The sequence below is a fragment of the Pezoporus occidentalis genome, unplaced genomic scaffold, assembly GCF_034315485.1.
Source record: "Pezoporus occidentalis ecotype Australia unplaced genomic scaffold, CSIRO_AGI_Poc_V1 ctg39, whole genome shotgun sequence".
NCBI lineage: Eukaryota > Metazoa > Chordata > Aves > Psittaciformes > Psittacidae > Pezoporus > Pezoporus occidentalis.
In genome coordinates this window covers 5,586,520-5,608,589 of record NW_026915713.1, presented here as the reverse complement: position 1 = coordinate 5,608,589, position 22,070 = coordinate 5,586,520, and the positions used below count along the sequence as shown (strand labels likewise).

General features: G+C 43.9%; 1 protein-coding gene across 1 annotated transcript in view; it reads left to right on the top strand.

Moving 5' to 3' along the window:
• Window positions 1–4,281: 4,281 nt before the first annotated feature.
• The window catches only part of DCBLD1 (discoidin, CUB and LCCL domain containing 1), a 48,478-nt gene continuing 30,689 nt past the window's right edge, over window positions 4,282–22,070 (top strand). The window contains exons 1-2 of the mRNA XM_062632441.1: window positions 4,282–4,690; window positions 20,248–20,460. Coding sequence (XP_062488425.1) covers window positions 4,297–4,690; window positions 20,248–20,460 — 607 coding nt within the window. The 5' untranslated portion in view covers window positions 4,282–4,296. The remainder of the gene's footprint in view (window positions 4,691–20,247; window positions 20,461–22,070) is intronic.

Genomic DNA, 22,070 nt, shown 5'->3' with positions numbered 1-22,070 from the left:
GTCTGATTTTTGCTTCATGTTTCTGCTAAAGTAACGAATCGCTCGGTCATTGTGTATCCTCGTAGTCACTTGCTCAGAACTACTCTAAAAGTGGAAATGTTATTTTACTAACTCCTTTCACTCCTGTGCACTTCCATACCCGGTCAGGGATGCTTGCAGTAAGCGTGGGTGGAGGTTGGTGATGTGAGACTCACCAGGACCAAAGCTGGCTCTGACAAGGACAGCCCAGTGCCACAACTTGTTAAAAAAGGAGACCATTTTTGCAGCAGTAGTTAGGTGAATATCCAGAAGCCCAGATGAATGCTAGAGGTCAGCTCATCTCCAGATGGTTTAAATGGTGTACAGACTTAAATAGAGGGTAGCGTTACACTGGTTGAAATGCTTTTGCTGCTCCATGGGCATGGACTTAGACTTCCAGTAATATAAACACTGCACAGTATACCACGTCCATTAAATAAATACACAAGTGTGTCTGAAGGAACTTGCCATGCCACAGCCTTGCAACAGCGCTGACTTTGCTGTACCTTAACCATTTTTAACAGAAGGCTCATAACCATATTCAAATGTTGAATCTAGACACACCTCAGGCTTTTATTTTATAGTATTTTCTGATTATTATTATTTTTTCTTTAATAGAACAACCATACACACTGCTGGCAGAGTGCAGTACCTGAATACACAGAGATCAGCAACCAGAGTATTTTGTTCTCAGCTTTATCCTGTAAATCCATCATAATATTTGTTTTGCACCAATGACAATGCAAAACCTGGCCCATGTATAAAGGCTGTTAGAAGGTCTCTCAATCTGCAAACTATTTGCCTGCTAAATTATGAGATTAACATACCTTTCAATGTCTAGAATTGTTCTTTTGCTTCATAATTTGTAACCTCAGGTCCTCTCTAACTCATTGTGCCTTCCAGTTCCTCCTCTTTCTTTTACTGGGTCAGCAAAGAAAGTCCTTACAGCTTATGAAACAGGAACTTTCTTGTCAGCTGCACAAAAGCAAGACTGCTGCAGTAAGATGAAGTTTAAACCTCTTTGTATAAATAAGGTTTTTTGTCTTTTTTTTCCTAGAACATGTATGAAACAAGATGCTTTTGGAAGAAAGTATATATACGGTGTCAAACTTGCAAGATAAGCTTAGGTAAACTCTTCAATGCGTTTTTCCCTCCTCCTCTGCCCCAGACAAGCTACCAGCTTAATATCACACAAAGCACACAAGGATTCTCAGTATATAACAGTATGTAACAAGTATAGGTAAGAATGTAAATCTGTCAAGGTTTTGACTGTACAGGCCTACAAATGAAACCTATGTATGTCCCCATCATACTGACCAACCACCTTCTAAAATGTTTTGAGCTGACTTTGTCCTGACATCCTGTTTTGCTGTTCATCCTGAGGCAAGGTAGACATACATGGAGTAAAAACATAGTTTCTCATTTGCAGGTGGCTGTGCAGTAAAGGTATCCATATAATGAATACTAGATGAAGCACATTATCCAGTTGTAGATGACTCAGTTAAATACATTTGCATTAAACACATGAAATACTCCTAATCCGTATGCTTGGAAAACTAACTGTACAAGGGCACATGCTCATGCTCAAAAGTAGCCTGTCTACATCCTTGGGTGAATCCTGTCTCTTCCAAATTAAGTCAGTGACCAAAATCAGCTGCATTAAGCTGTCAGAAGTCATCTGCCAGGGAGTTTTCATGTTGTGAAGCTCCCATTGTGTGACATCCCCACAAGTTATTAGTCAGGCTCAATGTATGCTTTCTTTCTGAATTAATCTTCTGCCTTGGCTTCAAGTCCTTGCCTTTAAAACTGTATTTATCTAAAAGCCGCTTTTAATTCTCCTCCTTACAAAAGGAAACTTGGAAAAGTACACATGAACAAATGTAGCAACGTGACAGGGGTTATACAAGTCTTCAAATAACAGCTTTGAGAGCTACAGACTACTCCATTCATCTTAATGATTATTTAATTTTGGAAGCTGACAGTAAGTTCCTTGCCTACAGCATATTCCAAGCTGACAAGGAGAGGCCATGGTAAAGTAAGGTGAATTTAATATAAAAATAAATAATATAGAAGCTTCTGCACTGATTGTGTTATTTATTATCCTACTGCAGTCAGTAGGAAAGCAGTGCTCCGACACCTACTGCAGTTTCCACCTGAGCATTATACACATTTGCAGTGGGAAACGTGGCCTTGGACAAGCAACCAGCTCCTGCTGAGCCCAGCGGTGAGAAGATTGAAAAGGCAGCCTGCCTGACCTCCCTTCCACCAGTGCTCTCCTGTACAGTAAACTGCTTCACCAGTCATGAAAGAAAAACAAATACTGCTCCCAGATACTTTACAGCTCCAGTCTCAAGGGCATGACTTATCATTTTGCTACAAATCGTTGTAACAAAAATAACTGCGCAGGGAAGAATTCTCTAACTATCTGTCCCAGAGGGCACTGCAAAGCCTCCAACGCCCAGAAGGAGAAAGCTTCCTTTCCCAGTCTCAGCCAACCCACCTTCCTCCTCCGTATGAGCTTCCTAAAGGCATGTGACAGCCAAAACCCCTTCTGGCTTTGCTGCTAACTTGCTTGTACTCATTACCAACCACCTAAGTTTTACCAAGAGCTCATCTCTAGCAACATTATCTGCAAGCAGAGGTTTTTGCATATTAACTTGCCCAAGATCGCCAGACCCAGTGTAGCGTACTGTTGCCTCCACAAGGTTACTCGAGATTGACTTGCAGGACTTTTCTGCCAGTATTTTTGACAGCCCTTAACAAATGAAACTAAACCCTGCCCTATTATTAAAGAATATATTCTAAATCTCAGCTGATGACACACAAATCAGTACAATTCCCAGTGCCAACCTGTGTATGACTGACTGGTTTTGATTGCCCACTGGGATTGGTACAAATCTATAACCTATCCCTATAACCACAATATTTTCACCATCTCTGTGTTCTTTTTAAATCCAGTCTTGAAACGCTGTGGCAGAGTTTGACTTTCTCATCTCTTCCCCTCCATAATCATCCACATTTGTATGGATTTCTTCCTGACAATCTGTAAGACAAATAGAGGAACGGGCCACTTTTATTCACATGGATGTACTCCTCTTTGAAAGTCTCTCAGCCTTCACAGTCTTGAATCAAGTGACCCATCACAACCTCCTTTAGTCAGAAGGTTGGTGGCATTTGCTGACAAGGTCCAGTGAGGATTAACCAGAGTGCTAAACTGCTGCAGCAACAAACTCTCTGATTTACACCACATCTAACATTTTAGTTTAGATTTCAAACTCTCCTTTGCAAAGAAGGGGTAAGTCTCAAGTACTAAAAACCTGTGTTAAATACATATAGCAAGAATATAATGTACTGGGTACATGATGAAAAATATGTCTGATCACATATGGTGTCTGAAAAGTTAAAAACCAGACATTAACACTTGCAAAACAAGAGCTCAATTAGAATAAAGGTTTACTAAATTTGACTCCTAAAATACAACAAAATCTTACAATTATCAGCTGTTTCTAGGACATGCAAGTTTTTTACACACTTCAGCTTAGCACAGCAGCGCAGTATTTCTGACCTGCCAGCAATGTGAACCCATCAGCTTCTGCACAGTCAGACGGGCTACTTTGAATTCTCCGGCACACTTTCAAAAGGCCAGCCGCTGGGGCCTATTTAATGTGAGTCTCCTGCGGCTGCTGGCACTGCAGCCACTTCCTTGCCATGCACCTGCGCCCATCCCCCTGCCACAGGTCTTCTCCAGAGCGGGGCAGCTGAGCCCGTCCCACAGGGATAGAGCTGCCCACAGCATCCTTTAAAACATCCAGAATAAATTCAGCCCAGAACTTTAGTGCACAGAAGCAGCTCGCACACGTTGAACACGCGTGTTGCAGCACTGCGTGGAGATGCCGCCCCAGGAGGCGGCGTAGGCGCGGAGAGCCTCAGCACGATCCCGGCTCTGCCGCAGGGCCCGGAGCTCCCGCCAGCCCCACTCGTGTCCCCACCGCACCCCTTCTCGCTGTGGCAGCGGTAGCACCGTCAGGGAATCAGCCTGCACGCATAATCCTGTCTGCTTAAAAATATATATCTGTATGTACGTGTACATAAGCGATGCTTGGGGCGGCGAGGGTTTGCGGAACCCCTCCCCCCCAACCGTGGAGACACCCCGCAGCCCCGATGCAGCCGTGGGTGGGAGAAGCAGCACCCGGGGAGCTGAGTAGAGCGGAGGGGAGAGGGGCCGAGCCAGCCCCTCGGTCCACAGCAGGAGGAGGAGATACCCTGCGCTGCAGCCCAATGGGAATAGTGGCGCTTCCCTTTCTCCCGCTTCCTTTCTCCACCCCCAGCTCGGGGCTGGGGAGGCGGGAGGCGGCGGTGCTGCAGCCTAGCCACCGGCGGGGCGCGGGGCAGTGGGAGCCCCGCTCGGCCCCTTTTCCACCGCCGCAGAAATACCTGCGGGGGACAAGGATGCTGGGGGGCAGTTGCCCCTCTCTGCGGGAGCCGCCCCGGGCAGGAGGAGGAGGAGAGGAAGAGAAAGGAGCAGGAGGGAAGTGGGGAAGTTGCGCCTTGCGCGCCCCGCCGAGAGCTGGAGCCATGGGCCCCGCCGGGGGGGTGCGGGTCGCCCCCTCGCTGCTACTGTCGCTGCTGCTCGGAGCCTCGGCCCCGCTGTGGCTGCGGGCGGAGAAGCTGGGTGAGTGCGGGGAGAGGGCGGGGGGTTCGGCGTGCGCGGCCCCGGGGGCAGCCCTGAGCCGGGACTAGCGGCGGGGTTATGGGAGGGGGTGTCCACATTCTCGCCTCGTTTCTTTGCGGGAGCGTAGCCTGAGCTGCTCTCGGGACTGCATATAGTTGACCTGGTTAATCTTCGCCGGGTTTATTCCCGCGTCTGAGTAGCTGCGAGATTAAAGTGTTAACCGGCCTTACGGTAAATGTACACCACGGCTTTCGTGATCTTTCATTAAATAGGACTCTTTAAAGTCAAATGAGTGAAGGAAAAGTCTCCGGCAAGTTGCAGGCGGGAGGCGGGCAGCGGCTCCGCCCGGTCCCGCCGCCACCCGGGGCCCGTCTCCGGCCGCGCCTCGGCAGCCCCGGCGGGCGACTCGGGAACGGCGGCCGCGCTTGGCCACCGGCCGCACCTCTGTTGCCCCAGAGCCGGAGCTGGCAGCCCCTGTCCCACAGCTGCGTCCAGGCAAGTCCGTTCTCCCCCTGCGTCGCGGAGAGGGAGAGATGCCCTTACTTGTGCCTTGTGCCGGGACAAAGTTTCGTGGGAGTCTCAAGAGGGGGGATGTTGCAAGACCTTTTGCGATACTGAGATTTGCTAAAATTAGGGCCCAGGTAATATTCTCTTTATCCTGTGTTTCTGTGCGGCTCACGGTTAAGCTTCCTGTGTAAATTACAAGCGCAGCTGACCTCCTGCTGAGGAGCTGCAACCTTTTGGCTGTAGCATTGCATGGCCCGATGCATCTATTTTAAAAGTGTTCACCAGCAACTGGTAAAATACTTAACACTGGAAATTAAGCATCATAATGAGTTTGACAACACATTCGGGCAAATAGTCCCCATATTAACTTTCCAACTTGCCTTCAAATTCCAGAAACCAAGTGCTGTGCATTAGCATTGCATCCAGGCAGTGGTACAAAGTACTTTGTTTGGCTGATTTATGCGTGTTTTCCCCATAACTTCCTATTAATGGGGCTTTCAGATGCATGTCTCCACAGAAGGGAGAACTTGGTATGAGTTGTGTCGCCTTTCCACTTGCCAGCTACATGCCAGCTTTGCTATTCTGTCCTCAATATGTTTCCTCATTTTGAGACTCCAACTTGATATGCTCCAGGAAACACAGATGTAGCAAATTAAAAATATGTCCTCAGTCCCCTCTTTTCATCAGTGTTTTGGAGGTTATTTTTGTTAATTTCCTTTTTCACAAGGTTTGTCTTGTGTGTGATAACATAAAGGAGAAAGTAATTTGGAGAGTCAGTTAGAAATAGTACGTTTGCTGGGATTTTGGGGGAGGGAGGTTAATGCAGACAGTGATGCTCAGCAGTAAGTATGAATCCCATTCCTAAATTAATTAGTAAAAGCACTTATGTCGTATTCATGTTAAAAATGTTTCTGCTATCAAGCCAACAGCATGGAAATACAGGTAATATTTCACCTGGTTCTCTTTGGACCAAACTTGGATTTACAACATAGTCTGTTCAGTGTCCAGAAAGCAGAAGAGATTTTGACTCCTGTCTTTCTTTTCTCCTTAGGGGGCATTTGTTTATTTCCATTACCCTATGGAAATACCCATTTAGGGGCTAAGTGTTATGAAGTCACACCGGTGGAGGAGATAAGTGGATACAAACTTCCTGTTACACAAGCTTCTTGACTTGATGTAGAAGTTGTAATGGAGCACGAGAAGTGCCAGAGTGAACCAGGCTCAAGTTTCAGCTAATTCTGTATCCTGTCACCACTGGTGTCTTCCACCAGCTGGTTCAAAGATGTGCTGGTTTAAATATATTGATTTTAAAATACCCATTTTTAGACGTAAAGTAGTACATTTTTCTGGCTGCTTATGAGTTGGCTGCACAGCCTACTTTTTTTTCATGACCAGCTTACCTTCCTCTTTGGTTATTCCTGGGAGATGCTACAGAACAAGGATGAAACTGCTGTTACAGCTTCTGTTCACTTACTTAAGTTTTAAACTAAAGAAAGGCCCCTTTTTTCACTATGGCTTAGTTACTTCATAGCATGGCTCATATCTGAGTGTGACTTGGCAGAGCTCAGGTGGCAGCTCTTTTGCTGCTCTTGAGCATGTTAAGTGTGTGTTGTCCCAGGACATCTATGAAACATGGAATTTTGTTGTTCATAGAATAATGATAGAAAGGGCTGAGCATTTAGGGAACTGATTTTAATTAAAACATGTTTATAGGCTTAGTAGGTCTCACCTGGGGACACATCACATCTATGACTGTCCATGAGTAATAAATAGCTTTGGGATTTATAATGACAGGTTCTTATTTTCCATTTTTATTTTGCCGTATGCTGATCTTAACTTCTCTTGTGGTTTCAATTGCCAGTTCTTTGCTGACAGCTATGAAATGTAACTTGCTCCCCATCTCCCAGGCTCACCCAGCTATGCCTGACCTGGTATCTCTTCTCACAATCTCCTTTCAGATGTTCAAACCCCAGGCAGAAGGCAGGCAAACCTGGACACATTATCTTTACCTTTCACCGATCCCTGTTTCATCCTCTGGTCTCATTGAGCAAGACCTTGAACCATGTAATTATGGGCAGCAGAAACCAGAATTGAATCTGAGTCTTTCTTCTCAGAGTTTTTGAGTTATGTTCTATTACATTTTTGTCCAGCAGGACTTAAAACTGACTTGAGGGTTGGTTGGTTGTAGGAAGATATAAAAGGAATGGGGATTTTACTCTACTTTTAAGCCACTGCTCTTGCTGTAACTCATTTATTTTTGCTTCAAATAAAGTGCAGCAATGAAACAAGCTCATGTGGGATTTGCAGTTCAGCATCCAAACATGAACTTTGCTTGCAGTATTCGTGGGTCTGTTCACTGTTATGCCCAGTGACCAGTTGGAAGAGTTGATGAGCGTTAGACTTTTAAATATGTTGAGGCAAGGCTGCTGTTTAGTGTGCCAACAGCATATGCAGTAATTATGAGAGATTATGCCTGTTCTCAGGGGCTCATGCAAAACCCATACCAAAGAATATTGGTATGATGATGCTGATCCACTTTGAATGCCCATTTCCAGCAGTTTGAAATGCAGACAGAGATGAGTCTTTCTTGTATATCCCCCCCCCCAGTTTCTGAATATAAGTGATTGGTAAATTTTCAGTTTGTTTGCATTTTGTCCTTATGTCTACCTCCTTCTTTGGCTCCATCTCTCCTGCCTTGTGAATCCTGACTAGAATCACTAAAGAGGGAGGCAACAGTTTTCCAGTTGCAGTTCATAAGCAAGGCATGTGCCCACCACATGAATACTGCAATGTTTTCAGTCGTACAGACTTTGCTATAAATAGCTCTAAGCTCTTTATATGTACTTCTCTTTAGGTTATCAGGGGATGTGTTTCAAATGAAATCAGAGACAGGGAGGCCACTGGGAGTCTCGTTGATACTGGTGGGAGAAAAAAATGCCTTGGGAAAGTTGATACCTGCACATGCAAGTAAGATGCATGGCTGTTGAATCATATTTAATGCAAATCATTTGCTGATTTGCATATTCAAAACGCATTCATTTAGATTTATCAAACCTGTGTCACCCTTAGTCCACTTGAGATACATACATAGCACAGTAAAAACTAATTTGAAAACCTGACTTGGAGGATGGTTGTGGTACTTAGAGGTGCCTAATTACCTTCTTAAAAGCACTTATTTAGATACCAAAGTAATATAGTTTTGAAAGCCCATCTGAGCTAACACACCACACCAAGAAATGTGGTCCTAAGTGGTGGCGGGCACTGAAGTCCTCAGTGTAGACATTGCTGTAGTTTGGGGCCAGCTGTATCGTATCAGATCCTCTCCTGTGGCATGTATTCATCAACACATGGGTTTGCACCATCTGCTGAGAACAAAACAAGCCAGGCAAAATCAAAATAAAATTCTTCTGACTGGGTTCAGTGGAATGGTGTTCACTCCCAACTATCTGCAATAAAAAATGTTAATAGCAATGCATAAGAATTAGCACACAACTTCCCCAAAAGGTTTAATTAGTGTTACAACTGGGAGTAGGAAACTTCAAACTGGGACAATCTAATAGTGGTGTTTAAATAAAAAAGGATAGTGGTTTGACTAGTTTTAAGAGTATACAGATATCTTCATTTTTGCTTTCAGAATAAATTATGAACTAATTAAACTGATTTTTGTCTGTGAAAATTATGTGAGTACTAAAGCCACATTTTTGAGGTTGGCTGGATGCTTGCACATAGAGAGGCTGCCAGTAGTTATGGTTGGGTTGTTGATCTGGTATAATTAAGCCCGGGAGCTGAGAGTATTATGAGGAGGAAACATTTTGGTCTTTCATTCTCTCTCTCCCTGTCTCCTCTTTTGACAGAGACGGGACTTGCCTCTCAGGAGTTTCCTTACAAGATGTGAAGGCCTAGTGTGGTGGTGGTGGGACTTTCTCATCCTCCCTGAGCAGGATTTCCAGTCCCAGTGCGACCTTACTTACTATTTCTGTTCCCTTGTGGGATGGGGTTGCTGTCTCGTGGCAGCAGCTACCTGTGCAGCAGCTCCATGCTGCTCTTTCACATAGACAGAGGGAAGGAGGAATGATCCTAGGCCCTGCTTTCTTTGCGCATCTCCAGAGATCTTGAATAAAGGTGTTTTCAAGTGCCATGAAGAGGGACAGGAGAATAAACGGGTAGAGCAGAGCAGAATAAGGTGAGAAACCCAAACCCAAGGCCTCCTGCAAGACCAGGATCTTAGTTTTGATAGTTAGCATTACACACTGATGTACAGCAGCACATCAAGCTGCTCTTGTAATTATGATAATGTTCATCAGGAATTTAGTAAAGATCTAAAATGCTGTTTCTTCCTTCAACTGCTGCAGAAACCTTGTTTCCATCACAGCTTTAATCTGTGATGTTCAAGTTTCTGGCACTACCACCTCAAATCGTTCAACAATATTGGATTTCAGTCTAATGCTTTGACATTGAAATCATGTTGATGTCATCTTCCAGATGTTCATGTCTAGTGAATAAAAATTGTGTTTGTTTGTTTTATTTCAAATTACAAAAACACATGGAGAGTTCTGGATGTGATCCCTTATGCTATACAAAGGCCTGTGTGTCCTGTTAGAAATCAAACAAAACTTTTCTTCATGGTGTAGTAGGAGAGACCTCAGAACACTGGAACCATAGGTGGATTTCTTTGCTCATCCGAACAGAATGGCTTTGTTATATGCCTGAGCCTTGTTGTTGCAGCTGTAGTGACTGCACAAAAGGGAGGCATGCTGCTTCTGCTTGAAACTACTTGTGTTTTGCTATGGTGCCACACCAGGTCTGTGTTGCTGGGTTGCTTTGACCATAGTTAGCTATGCTTCATTTGTAAAATGAGCTCATAATAGAAAAAGTCCATTTTATCCTCCAGATATGAGTAAATGTATTTTAATCTGTAAAACGAATTCAAGCATCCCACACATCCCTGTCCACTGGGAGGCTTTGACAGAAGGTCCATGGCTAACACCAGAGCTGTTGCCCTCTCTGTTGTCTTAGCTTGCTGCCAAAGCCAAGGGTTTGTATTAACCCATGTTTCTTCTGTTAGCATAATTCAGGGTGATTGAAGTTGAAATGCCTGGAAGCCACAGAGCTGGAGGCTTTAAAAAAGAATTTCAATAGATAAGCTGTAATATTAAGTCTTGTGCCACATGCAAGGAGTGGTGGTCATGTTAGCATTTTGAGACCCAAGAAGGAGTCAGCACTTGCTGATCTATTAGTATTTTGGCACAGATAGAAGAGGCATAGTTAAACTCATGGTCCTTAAAATGGGTATCTGAGAACATGCTGATTTTCAACAGTGCTAATGCTTGTATTTTGACAATGAATCTGCTATTTTTTAGATGGAATTCAGCCCCTGTGTTCTTTTGGGGGAAAGCAAAATAATATTGTATCAGGATAAATTAAGCAGTTACGTTGAGGTATTCACTCTTGAGATGAATTAAAAACTTCAGACCTTTTTGCTGTACCCTGTTTCAAAACTTGAGACTGTGATTGTTTGATACTACTGCTAATCAAAAAATCCTGTCAAATAAAGTGAAATTATGGAGTTTCAGTGTAAGTGTTGTGCGCAGGATGGCGTGCGCTATTTTTTCAAATCTATTTGCAAATACCTAATGCAGTCTCATTAACATGTCACAGAAGACACAGAAATGGAGCTATGGATCATAGACAGCACCACAACCAGCACTGTAGTAATGGTGTGGCTGCTTTGCTTTTTTTTAATACTTCAAATATTTGTCGCAGCAACCATATGTAACCAACATGAACCAGAGTGATGGCAGAAATTCCTGGTTTACAGAGTCTCTGAGCCTACCTTTCTGGTTAATGTCTTGGTGATGAGTATCAGGCAGGTTGGCTGCACGAGAATACTGAAAAAAGGCATCTCTTGTGTTCAGTGCTCCAGGTCGGAAACCTGATGTAGCTCTTTGGCTGCATCTTAGTTAATTTTTGCTTTCATTTCTACTGGAGTAGTGAGGAGCCACTTGTTAGATTGCAATAACCAAGGAGGAAATAGCTAGTTGCCTAGAAGTTGGGTTGACTGAGTCAAAAAGCAAACCAGAAAATTGTGTCTTGCTGATAAATGGCAATTATTGTTTCCATCATAGCCCACTTATTTTTTTTCTTGAGGTATTTGTTAATTTGTACCTTGCGGATAATAGGGGTCTGTGTAACTTGCTTTGAGAAGAGTGGTGTGTTTTCTGTTGTCCTTTCTTGCTAACAGATCACATATTCCACCTAGGCATACAGACAAAAAAAGTGAATGTGTTTTTTCAAGTAAGCTGGGATGGGTTTGATTTCAAGAAAAAAAGACCACTCTTTGTCATTGGTAACTGTCAGTCTTGCTTGACTTGTATCACACTAACAAGGGAATTACATATTAAAAAATAAGGGGGGGGGGGGGTGGTTTCATTCTATCATGTTCAGCCATTTCCTCTTACGCAGATTAAAGCTGTTTTGAAATCTTGCCTTCCCACCTGCTACTGTAACTGGAACAGCTCTGCTTCAGCCTCTCCTTACCCTGGTGTCTCTGAATTTCCTGTCCCTGCGGGTTTGTCAGTCCTTAGCACTACTGTGAATATTCCTATTCCTGTGCAACCCAATATTCTAGTCTGGCCCTGAGTTTGCAGCATATGTTTCCCACACAGTCCAAATTTGGTGCAATATACTGTAAGTTAATCTCCAGTAAAGCATAGTGAAGAGAAAAACCTGGGAAGAAAACAGATGGAGAAAGTAGAGCAAACAATTTGCATATATATATGTCTCTCAGTTAAGATTAGCATTTCCTACTTCGCCTGAAAGGCCCTTAATAAAAATCCAACTGCATGTTTGCCCCATATCAGCAGAATCTGAAGAGCTGCCCTACTGGCACAGTGTCCGCCCAACCCAGGGGGAGCTCAGCATGGGGTGGGAGGAGGCTCCAGCACCCACTGTGGCCCCACATCCCTGCCACATTGCTGGGGTGCTCTGGGCAGAGGGATAGGAAAAACTCTCTCTGTGGGATATTTATTCCCCTTAGCCTTTATAGCACAGGAAACCTATGTAGGGTCCCGAGTTACTCTACATGGGTGACTGGTGGAGGGGCATGACCATCTTCCCATTTACTTACAGTCCTTCAAGGTTCCATCTGAACATACAGCTACAAGTGCTTGGGAATGAACTGCTTGGTGCCTTCTCTGTATTTGAGGTGTGTAATGTGGACATGTATCTTAGTGGGCAGGTGTTTATTATAAAACAGAAAATCAACTTCCCTTTTGCAGAAAGGGGACACTACACTGAAGATTCTTCCAGATTTTCCATACATGTGTGGCTCCACTGTCATCTGTTTCCAGAAACACACTGACTGACAAAATGTTGAAGTGGTCAATCACAGCAGTACGCTATCTCCATAAAAGAAAAGCATTGTCAACTATTAAATGCAGCTATGCAGGAAATAAATAAATAAACTGAAAATCACAAATCTCTTTTGTTGCAGCATTGCAGCAGTTAAAAAGGCATAGAAGTTTTCTCACACCCACAAGCTCGAGAGTGCTGTATTTAGAGTGGTGAAAAGCAAATTCCAGTGCTGAAGCTTGCTTCTCTGGAGGACTACATTTGGGTATACTGCCTAGGTCCTGGAAGCAGTGACTAAACCATACTTATTTTTGACATGTACTCTGGTACTGTCTGTCTTTCACAGATTGTGATGGAACCAGATAGTGATCCTGAAAAGCAAAGCCAAACCTAGTTTGCTACTATTTGTGTATTTAATAGAAGCAAAGCAAGAAAACTGTATGACGCTATTTACATTTTTGTGTAAACCTTGTCCCTTACGTGTTGTAGGATCTTGTTCTTTACAGAATGCAGCAACTTCTTAATCCTGTGTTCTCATAAATAATTCATGGAAAAGGGACTACCAGGCTGTAGCTGCCAGTTCTCTTCTTTTGGCAACTGTGATTTCTACGGGAATCTGAATTGTCTTGTCACTGAGGTCTCATGCATAAATGTAGCCAGATAGTGTTAGGTTGCATCCTGACACAAGTCCCTGAGATGTATATACAGCTGATATGGTTGTTTTTCAGAAAGTTATTTGATTAAGCAGCAAAATTAATTGAGTCTTTACGGATGCAGTGAAACTGTAAGAGTTTCTGTGTGTCGTTTCTGGCTTTCTTTTGACATTTTAGCAGCTAAATAAATGAAATCTCAGATCTTACCAGGCTTTTGTCTTTGCAAACTTCTGCAAAGGTGAGAGGCTTCTGGGGTAGTAAAGGCTGCCCAGGTTGGTTGTGGCAATCCTGCAAAGTCACTGCCATGTAGGTCATGTGCCTGCAATTGCTAAAAAAAAAACCTCTTCAACTTTAAAACCACAGAGTTTGGATGTAAGCTGCTCTGCTAGATAAGACACTTCGAATGGTTGTCAGGGACTTTTTTCTGTACTTGATGATGGTGATCAAAGTGGTTACCAAAATAACTTCTTGCATGTTTGAAGTGAGGCATCACTTGAGGTTGGCTGCAGGGGACACCCTGAGAAAAGCAGGCACCCAGCTACAGCCTAACCGGCAGGGGGGTGGGAATCTGTGATCTGTGGCGCCACTGCGGGACCAATTGAAGATCATTTGCTGCCTTCTCTTTCCTAATTTAAGAGGGACATTGCAGTAAATAATGTCTGTGAAGAGGAGAGAAAAACACACTGTGGTTTGTTTGACCTCCTTCTCCTTTTGCACCCCTTTGAAGTTGGTCAGTAAATAATTCGGGCAACGAAATCAGCGCTCCACAATGTTCCTTTGTTTCTTCTGCTGCTTTACCTTCCCTTCCTGCTCTCGGCCCTCCTCCCAGCCACCGCTTGATTAGCTTGGGCAGCAACATGAGTGTCCTGAGGAACTGCTGCAGAACAGGGATTAGGATGTTTCCTGGGAACCTAATGGAGTCAAGCAAATGAAAATGTAATTCAAAGAAAAACTTTGCACACTGTTTATTTTTCCTGCAAAGTGGGAAACTTCCTCCCTGGAGAAAATACTAATGCTAATTTAAAAGCCATGAAAGGCTGAGGTCAGTCTTTTTCAAATGGTGATAGACTTGCCTTCATTTTCAGTGGTTTCTTTCAGTATTTGAAGATAGTTTCTGCTGTATTCACAGAACATCGTGACCAATGTAAGGCTGGAGTGCTGGGGGAGGGAAAGAAAAAAAAGGGCTGCTGTGGATTTATTTACTTAGCAGATGTATATAAATCTGGCTGCTCAGCTGGTGTAAATGGCATCTGCCCTGAAACCGGTGGCTTCTGAAATCTCCAGATGCGTGGCCACCTCCACCCCTGCTGTCCCTTATGACACCTGCAGGTCTGGGCCCCAGTGCCGCTCAAGAGAATGACTGGGAGTACTCACCTGCCCAGTGATGCCTCAGGCCTGTGATGTTGCCCTTTGGTTTTGTTACCTGCTTGAGCCCACTGCCAGGAGAAGCACAGAGCTCTGACATCTTCATGAACTGTTCTCTGGAGAAGTGACAGGTTTAGGTCATGGTTGTATGGTGGTCTCTCTCTTACATTATAATGGCACAGTAAAGCGCTGATGCTCTTGACCCAGGTTTGGCAGTGGAGAGATTAGAGATGAAACACTTAACTCTGGATTTTACTCCATCACCTCAGAAAACGGTGAAGGTACAAACCTGTTTGTGCTTGCAGCGTGCATGATTCTGTTAGTGATGGACATTAGAGTAGCTGTATGAAAACCTGATGTTGTCAGACCACACAAGCCAATTTGGATGGCATCTGGCAAAATATCTTGGGTTTTTTCCTCTGGTCTTTTCTCCTATCCTACATGAGCAGGGAGGGCACAGGTATGACGGGAAAGGGTTGATTTCTTTCTTGGATACTTAACTTTTCTTATGCATAACTCAAATCTTCTTTCAAACACAGGCCCAGAATTCCTTCCTGACTCAGTTAGTACTGTATCTTTTAATAAGCTGGAGTTACTACTTCAGGGAGAGCAATGTGGAAGACAAGACTAATCTCATTTCTCCTCATGGGGCTTCTCATCAGAACTCTCAAAGCCCTACCCTTTACTCAGTGGCATTCTGTTCACTTTGGCTGCATCTATTTGCAGCTGTGACTCTCCAGAAAACACTGATTTCTGTCTGAACCCGAAATTTAGGTATGCAAACTTAGTTTTCTGCTCTCTCCTCTCAAGGGAAGGAGAAGTGGGAAGGAAGGACAGGCCAGTAGCCCCCTGCAGGCTCTGCTCCCTAGCCTCCATGCAGGGTAAGGGGAGCACACCTTGTCTGGAGAACCAGCATGAAGGTGGGCATGCAAAGGGATGTCAGACTGGGAGAGGAGACAAGAGAGGGAAATAAGGTTGCCTTGAGTGTCTTTGTCCTGGTGGGAAGAGACCGGCAGCCAACGGGCAGCAGGAGTCTGTAGGCAAAGAGGCTGAGAGAGGAATGGTGGGTGCCCGACAGGGTAGAAGAGGGCAGGGAGCCGCTGGCTGTGTGTGTGAGAGCGCCTAGGTGTAACACGTATTTAGCACTGGAGTGAGTCCAAGTCAGTTATTAATTGCTTCGTGAGGGTAAACCAGAAGGATGAAAAAGGCAGCTGTTTGCTGCCAAGATACTGTAGCAGTGCTTCTGAAAGTGCACTTTGATACCATGCTGTGTAACCATTTTGTAGTTGGCGGCATAAATACATTTGGTGAAAGGTGCAGCCCATGGACACTTTTTATAGCAGCTATGGGAAAATCTGTAGCCTGTTCCCTAACTTGGGAGCAATGTGCTGAGTGCTTGGATAAAGGCACTGCACTTACCCATTTGTGCATGTGAGAAGGAGGTGGAAAGGCCCAGGGAGCAGTGGAGTGAGAGGCCAGGGTTCGGCTTGTGCACTGGGCTTGGGAAACAATGGGAGGAGACAGCATAGCCAGGTGATTTTGGGTGGCAGGAGGGTACCTGAAGAAGCCAGGTCTATCACTGCTGCTTCTGGGACCACCACTGTTTTCCTGAAGCTACAGTATCTGTCAGGGGCGATGTGCAGGGCAGCTCATAGTGTGGGGTTGAGCTTGTTTTGGGGCATCAATTTCACCACCTACATCCTTGCTGGGCAGGTTAGATCTCTTCTGCCCATGAGCCAGCAGCTATGACCAGACCCAGCTCAGATGTAGCTGCTCAGAGGTACTCCTTCACCTTGTCCTTCATGTATCCACAGTGCATGTGTCTGAGGATGGGAAACGGTACTACCTGCCAGCCACCTGTTACCTCCTCCGGCTCTCTCCATAGGGACATGCACTGGTGTCTTCTAGCCAGGTCCCAGGTTTGGTTTTGCATGCATGCACTGTGTGAGTACGGGCAAGGTGCAAGCGGTGTGCCTGCTGCAACGGCAGGAAGCGTCGGTCATGGTTCTCTCTTCTTGGGGAGTTATTTCCATTGTCTGCCATAGGAGACTATTTTTATCTGTGGTAAACAGCCTTAATTCCAGCGCTGTGTGATCTTTGGTGCAACCTGCGCATAAGCCAAAAGGCAGGAGCCCACAGTCCAGAAACTACGATCTTGATTCAAATGCACATGGGAATCCATTTTACAAAGCATGTCTGATGTGCTTTTAGTAACTCCTGGTGCTGAGGAGAGCTTTTATTAAATCTAAGCATGTTTAGACTTTCTGGCTGCTGAATACCTTATGCTCAAATATTTTGCTTTGCTCTGGTCCAGTGAGAAGTGATGAAACCTGGATGTCTGAGTAAAGGCTGCCAGCTTCTTGCCAAATGGGGTGATAAAAGCAGTTCTGAGAAGTAACGTTAAGTGAAAATGTAGTGTTAGCAAGGCATCTTGTGTCAAAATGACTGGTTGAATACATGTATTTCCAGCCAGAAGAGCAGTGCCTGTAGAAAAGAGTGTGACATAGGTATTTAAACCATGGTTTTCATAAGGACAATCCATTGTGGTTTAAACTCAATGCATTTGAGGTTTGGGCAGTACATTTGTACTGAAAATCAAAATTTCATGTGGAAAATAATGATAAGAGCAAAACTTATGGTCATACTGTTCACATTTTTTATTTGAAGATATGAACAGAGATGCATTTTTAATTCCTTATATTTGGCCTCCATGTCTGAGCCCTTGGTTATACAGTGGGGTTAAATTTGTAATTTTTTTTGTCAATTTAGTCATTAAATATTTAATCATTCAAATAATTAAATTTTTAATGTGAGGTTGATGAGGCACTGGCACAGGTTGTCCAGAGAAGCTGTGTCTGCCCCATCCCTGGCAGTGTTCAAGGCCAGGCAGGATGGGGTTTTGAGCAACCTGGTCTAGTGTGAGGTGTCCCTGCCCGTGGCAGGGGGGCTGGAGCTGGATGATCTTTAAAGGTCCTTTCCAACCCAAATCATTCTATGACTCTATGAAATCTTTCTTTGAATGAATTATCAGATCATGTGTTTTATTCTATCTTCCCTCTACACCTTCAGACTCCTTCCCTAGGGTGCACTTTCCAGCACATTTCACATTGTCTCACTTTCTGGACATTTTTTCAGTTCTTGTGGTGAACAGTCTTTTGTCATGACCATTTCCTTTGAGGCAGTCAGGCAGACAGGACAAGAGGCAGCAAGGGATGTTGCAGGTGTAGGGTGATGCTGTGCTTCCCAGTCATCATCTGGAGTGTTTGAATGACCACATTCCACTAGTGAAAAGTCGAAAAATAGCATTTGTGCTTTCTTCTCTCAAAAGATGTTCTTGTGTTAATAGGTTCCAACACTGATGCAAGGGCAGGGTTTTAGAAAAGGAGTTTCCCCGGGAACATGACCTCATGTAAACTTGACAGAGGAGGATGGCAGGCTGAGGTCTCTGGGTCACAGTTTTGCCAGTTTACTTTCTGCAGAAGTATAATGCTCTGTGACCTGAACAGTTGTCAGGGTCCTACCATGATAGCGATGTCTTTTTTTGAGGAGTGTTTTGTACCACAAAGGATGCTTGGGTTTGTACTGAGGTGACAGAGGCCTGAGCACAGCCCAGCAAGATGAAGACTGTGAGCACTAAACTTTTCATTTTAAAGAGTTCATCCCCATGACATTTGGTTGTGGTTGTGTAGCTTTTCCCTTTGTTTTACCTTTCCTTTTCCAATAAGGATAAGTTGCAAACTAAGCTCCAGTTACTTTATTTTCATCAGCCCAGCTAAAGTAAATACTTACAGTTAGAAACATGCAGTTTAAATTAAAGGTCATGAGCAGGTTTTTTTCACTGCATGGTAGATGGCTACACAGGCAGCAGGGTTGTCCTGTGTCATGCTGGAAGCAATCTGGTTTTATACTGCCTGGGCCTCTGTGACCCCTCCTGGATTCCGAAGGTTGATAGCTCATATACTGTATTGCTCCTTATATTCTTATTCCTGCTGCAGAAAGTTTCTATTAAAAGATGATTTGCTCAGGAGGCCAGTTTGCCTTTCATCTTGAGTATTTTTCCTATGCATTCTGAAATCAATACATTGGATAAAAGGCTTGAACAACAGATGTTTTTTAAAGCATGTGAACAAGGAGATCTGAAAAAATGTATTTAATATGGTTTATGGTGATATGATTTTGGATCTATGTCTCCTGTTCACCTCTATTCCAAGCATGAACCTGCACCAAAATTAAATAGCAGGCAACAAAGCTAGTAATAATGCTTAAGCTTCAAAAAAATGCTGTTGTTTGTGAAAAAGCATTTGAGTTGGATGAAATGGCAGTGTAATTATCTAGTAGCAAGTCAGAGTTTGATAGCTTGGAGCTTATCTTTGCACAGCATGCCACTTTCCCCCCAACCACCAGTGTGGCACATTTCTTTATCAACACTTCATTTCTAGTTGTTCATTTTTAAACAATCTTATCAAACCTTAATTTTGTTTCATAGTGATTGTGAAAGGAAATTCAGATAGTAATTAAAATGCACCGACTAAAACAGTTTAACCAAAATACCCCCCAAAGTAAAATTTTGGGTAGTTAAAGTGAACATTGTGAATTCCCAGCTCTGCAGGATTCTTAATTTTATTAACACTTCCAGGACCAGCTTCAGTTTTGCACTGATAAGGGATAACAGTAGACAAGACTCCTATGGAAAGAGTGCCTGTGCCCTAACTGAGTGAAAACAGGATTGCTGGTTATATGTGCATGCACATGGCACTAGTTCCACTGTTATAATAGTTTCCATTATTTGGAAGATACAGCAAAATGAAATAATTTAATTTTTAATATATACATTATAAGTTACTAGCACACTTTTAGATAGTTCAATAAAAATTGCTTCCTTTAGTAGTCAAGGTCTCTTACCTGATACCTGCTTCCTTTGCCTCCTTGAATGCTTCCTGTTTTCTGTGTCAGTCCCCACATCCCCCCACGTATTTCCATACACCTTTTCCTGTTGTCATACGTTCTGCTGCAGCTGCTCCTCAGGTGCCTCTCCACCAAGGGAAGACTCCTACGCAGTGCCCCCAAAACACACTTTGCGGGCACCTCTCCTCACCTCTTGAGGAAGGAGGCAGCAGCACTTACATCTCCAGGTATACTACCATGGAGTAACCTATGCACTATTAACGATACACATCCCACATTTGAAGCTCCTCTTGTTCTTTGCTTTGTCCCCTGCACTTTTTCTGTTGTGCCAGTGGCACAAGAAATATAACAGGAAAGCAAGATGAGTCAGGTCTGTGATAGTACGGAGTTAAGTCGTGTTTGTGTTTTCATGTATGATTCAGTTACCCTCTCTCTGATGGCTCTTTCTATGGAAATAAAATGCGGAATGAGAATTGGGATAAATCTGTTTAAGGCAGAATCCTATCTATTACATGTGGAAGTGCATCATCAGTGTTTCAGTAGCGTTTGGCTGTAAAACAGAAAGCCAGAGAGACTGTGTTTATACGTGACTGTCAAATGCATCTTAGTTCATGAATGTTTCCAACCCTCCTTTGTACTGCTTTACAAGAGAAATATGACCATGTTTATTTTAGTGGAAGCACACATGAGACACCATTATGTGACCAGTATTTTCTTACTTTTTTTTTTTTGAGGAATAAGTTTTGTTTCTCTTCCTTGTTTCATACCCTGCTGCAGGGGATGGATGTGGGCACATGGTGATGTATCAAGACAGTGGGACCCTGGCATCCAAGAACTATCCTGGGACGTACCCAAACTACACTCTTTGTGAAAAGAAAATCCAAGTGCCTCCAGGAAAACGCCTGATCTTAAAAATTGGAGACCTGGATATTGAATCACAGAAATGTGAATCCAGCTACCTTACCATCCAGAGCTCTTCAACATTGCATGGTATGTAAAAGATAAGATAGCGGTCGGTACATGAACTGTTAGATGTGTGATTAAAAGCCAGCTCAGCAAAATGCAAGAACTGTCAGCCTTTGTCCTTTCCTCCTCCTTTTCATATTCAAGTGTGTTCTCAGTATGGGAGGCCATTGCCCCTCACACCTGATGTTGTTCTGCAGAGGCTGGGGGCGCTGCCATGCTGCACTGCCGAGATGCCAGAGGGGCTTGTGCCCAGCTGTGGCATATTCACCTGAGAGCTCTGCTCTCAGGCCTGCAGAGCTGTACTATCACAGCTTTGGTGCAGTAAATACATGGATCTGTATCAGCCCTGTTCCCTTCTTGGGTAGGAGAAGAGGTAGCTCATGAACTAGGCAAAGACAAGATGAGAAGCTGGAGTCCATGATCCTGCATGTCTCTATTTCCTAGTTCACGGCTCAGAGGGGAGATAACCTTTATTATTGCTAGCTATTAGTTACTGATAACCTTTGCTGATGTACAGGCTTTAATACTTGCAGATATTAAATGCCCACAGCTGGTCTGCAGTCCTGTAAGAGATTTGCACAGGAAGGTAAGTCAGTAATCTGCTATAGCTGTACACTTAAAACAATCATAATGACAACAGGATCTTACCCAGGGAGAACCCGGGGCCTTCCTCAAAGCGGTTTTCCCAGACAGTTGTTGCTGAAACTTTTGATCTGCTCTTTCTGGAAGAGTCAAACTGATTTTCAAGTCAGTGTGCCCTTTTTCAGAAGTCCAATTAAAATTCAGGGCTGCAAGGAGTTCCACAGGCAGGAATAAACTCATGAATCCACAGCTCATAAAATTTTGCCTTCTGGGAATGAGTGATAGCCCTTCAGCCAGCTGAGGCTGAATGTGCTGTATGGGACTTATAAAACAGAATGGATTCAATGGGAAAAGACAGTGAAGAGATGAACTACACAGAGCCTCTGCAGGTTTTCCAGCTCACCCAACTCATTGCTTAGCTCAGAAAAGTGAGTGGTTTCCCTAAGATGAGGACTCATAAGATGTCTTAGTAGTAAGGACGAATGATTACCTTTCATTCATGAGCATGATAGTCCTATTACTCATCCTGTAAGATAAGATCAAGTGAGGTATTAAAACCTTGCTCCCAAACCAAGGTAAAGGTAATTATTGTTCTCACGGGGGAGGTATTACATTTTGAAAGAGCTTCACTAAGAGTGGGCAGTGACATGTTGCACAGAGGTTGATTTGAGGAATAAGGAGCATCTCTGTTAGTGTGTGCTGTGATTTTTTTTTGGTGTTGTTTACTTCATTCTTTACTGTGAGGTTGGTGAGACACTGGCACAGGTTGCCCAGAGAGGTGGTAGATGCCCCATCCTTGGCAGTGTTCAAGGCCAGGCTGGATGGGGTTTTGAGCAGCCTGGTCTAATGAAAGGTGTCCCTGCCCACGGCAGGGGAGTTGGAACTGGATGATCTTTAAGGTCCCTTCCAACACAAACCATTCATTCTATGATTCATTTCAGAACTGTAAGTAGTGAGTTGTGTTCACCTAAAGTAGTCTGTCTGTACTTGGCAGTAAGAAATAGTTTAGTATTGCATTATCATGTCTTTGAACAGTTTTTATTGATGCTATC